The sequence below is a fragment of the Nannospalax galili genome, unplaced genomic scaffold, assembly GCF_000622305.1.
Source record: "Nannospalax galili isolate Female #2095 unplaced genomic scaffold, S.galili_v1.0 scaffold5620, whole genome shotgun sequence".
Classification (NCBI taxonomy): domain Eukaryota; kingdom Metazoa; phylum Chordata; class Mammalia; order Rodentia; family Spalacidae; genus Nannospalax; species Nannospalax galili.
Window position 1 is genome coordinate 72168 of NW_008346680.1, and position 2723 is coordinate 74890.

At 43.0% G+C, this 2723-nt stretch overlaps 1 protein-coding gene across 1 annotated transcript in view; it reads right to left on the reverse strand.

The window, feature by feature from the left end:
- Nucleotides 1–1497: 1497 nt before the first annotated feature.
- LOC103742096 (sentrin-specific protease 2-like) overlaps nucleotides 1498–2723 on the reverse strand; it is a 7397-nt gene continuing 6171 nt past the window's right edge. The window contains 2 exon segments of the mRNA XM_008843071.2: nucleotides 1498–1930; nucleotides 1932–2329. Coding sequence (XP_008841293.1) covers nucleotides 1535–1930; nucleotides 1932–2329 — 794 coding nt within the window. The 3' untranslated portion in view covers nucleotides 1498–1534.

The following is a 2723-nucleotide window of genomic DNA, read 5'->3' on the forward strand; positions in this document are numbered from 1 at the left end:
AAGCAAACTACCCTTATTTTTGTATGTGGACTCTGTGGATGCAACTTAATCCTCAAGCTTGCTATGCAAGCACTTTGTTGAACAAATACCTCCACAATCCTATATTCTCTTTTCTATATATTGCAAAACTGCTACCTGGAGGATGGAGATAATTGAGATACTTTCTGTTGCTAGTTCTGGACAAAACTATGAGTCAATAGTTTCAATCTCCCATTGTTTTGTAGAGCAGTGAGCAGTGGACCTGAGTTTCCATTGCCAATAATGTACAGTGCATTCAGCAACAAATATTCCTGTTCACATTGGTTTAGGGATACACATTGCTGCAGCTCCAGAGGGCTCAGCTGGGATCTGCTCAACTGAGATCCACGTATCTTCTCCTCCAATCTGGGATAAAGGAACACGTCCTGGCCCAGGTATTCTGTCTTCATCGTGAGGCTCAGAACAAAAGTACACTTGCTGACATGCAGTGTATGAGGTGAATCATGCCCTGGGTATTTGCTTTCCAGATTCTTTCAGCCCATCTTTATTACACCATAAAAGAACACTAGGCACCAGATATTGAAAAGTATGTTTTGAATAACTTTAAAATTTATTAAATAAAACTGCATAAACACAGCTGAAATATTTATAATAAACAAAATTAAATAGTATCATATGTAAAATATATTTTTGTATAATTTGCAGTATCAGATCTAAATATTAAATACCCATTTGAAATGGGGAATAGGGCATGGTGAGGGTAATATTACTATTACTGAGTAAAAAATTTAATTTCAGTTTAATAACACAAAAATACTAAGAAAAAATAGTTAAAAATTAAACAGCTTTAAATGGAATAACACGTTTTTTGAATAAAGAATTCAGTACAGGGCAAAACTCATATCAAAAAATCTGCAATTAAAACTGGACATTAAATTACAGCTTCTTCAATCCATTTCCAAAAATAAAGGAGATCTCCTTAATGTAAAAAAAATGTTTCAATTGTCTGTAACACCCTTTTAACACTCTTGGACAGGCACAGTTCCATGGGTATAGTTCCATAATACTGTGGAAATCATGTACACTGTAACGTTTCTGAAGCATGTCCAGTTCGAGTCTCAGCAGGAACTGGCACATTGTTTACCATTCCTTTCAGAAACAAACAGGTCAAGAAAGTAAGGGAGAGTTAAAGACAAAAAAGCATTGGTGAACAGCCACTACATTACAGTTAGCTAGGAACTGGAACAAACACAGCACAAATAAAGATTGAAGAAATTCAGCTATTCCCACATTCACAAGGAAATATCTTTAAAACACATATTTATGAGCAAATGATGTGGGTTGAAGAGTTTCTCAGCTTGCATTAGGTACATACACCGTACAGATGGTGATACATGCAGCTCTCTCTTACTCTATATTGGTACCACAGACACAGGAGTGGGGCTTCTCTTGCCTGCTCCAGATCAGAACCTGTTTGAAGTCTCTTCAGGGAATCCTGCTTGAGGTATGTAGAAATATCATGAATGTGCAGAGCAGCCTCAACAGCAGGTGCCGGCTACAGTAGGTGCTTGTGCAGGATCTCCCACACCATCTTCCGCCTGAACAGAGGGATGTGCTTCTGACAGAAGGTGATGGTTTGCTCTCGAGAAATGTAATCCGCATATTTGCAGGCAAACATTCCACAGTGGCTGCAATTCCACTGCTGAGGGATCTCCTCTGTGGTCATGCTGGCTTGCCTCCACTCCAAAGGGTTCAGATCTATCTTTCTCTGGGTTTTGCTCTCAATTTGTAGATACTGGAAAATGGTCTCACAGATCTCTTGTCCATTCCCTCCCATTGAATCCAGGTATACAGTGCTCTTTTTCCTTAGGTCTTTGGCCACCAGGCTCCAATGAATCTGCAGGTGAATTGGCATGAAGATCAGTTCTTCTGCAAAGAGATCCACTCCCCCAAGTTCATCTTCTCACTGATGTGTGGCCTCCATGCTTCAATTTTGTGTAAAAGAAGGTGTTAAATGTGTGAAGCGCTGGATAGCCTTGGTTTTCGTTTCTTTCCATGAGAAAATTCATGTAAAAATTGATGATTTCATCATTGAGCCATTTGGTGTCCTTTAGTGACTTCGTGTCTCCACGAGTTATCTGTAGGTTGAACGCGCTACTTAAGATCTCATCTTGTGGCCCTGGGCCCAGCGCATCACTGATTTCCTTTTCCATGTCCCCTGTCACATCAAGGGGGATGTCCACTGCTCTGCCCTTCTCCCGGTCTGCAGGAGTCTTTTCCTCTGCCTCAAGCGCTGGCCCTTCGGTGGTGAGTAGGCCATTGCTGCCACTCTGAGGGCTGATTTGGGGCCCTGTATAGGCGAGCACGCGCTAGGCTTTCAGGGTTCAGCGCGCACTCCTGGGCAGTGAAAGCTCCTCCACTACTGAGGTCTACTCAGTCGATCCCGTCCCTATTTCACCCATATACCTTCCTCAGGATGTGAGGTCCACTGGCCACTTGGACCACATGGGAAGCGTACGAGGAACGGTGAAAGCCAGGGTGTCCGTGAGTCGGTGACAGAGGAATAGCGCCCCCCCGGGGAGACTGGATCACAGGATTTAGTGTTACAGCTCAAGACAAGTGACTCAGCTCAGATCTCAGTGATTCAGCTCCAGCTCCTTTATTCAGTGACTTAGCTCGGCTCCAAGTCTCGGTGATCCAGCTCCTGCTCCAGCTCCGAGTCTGAGTGAGGTGATCCAGGCTCC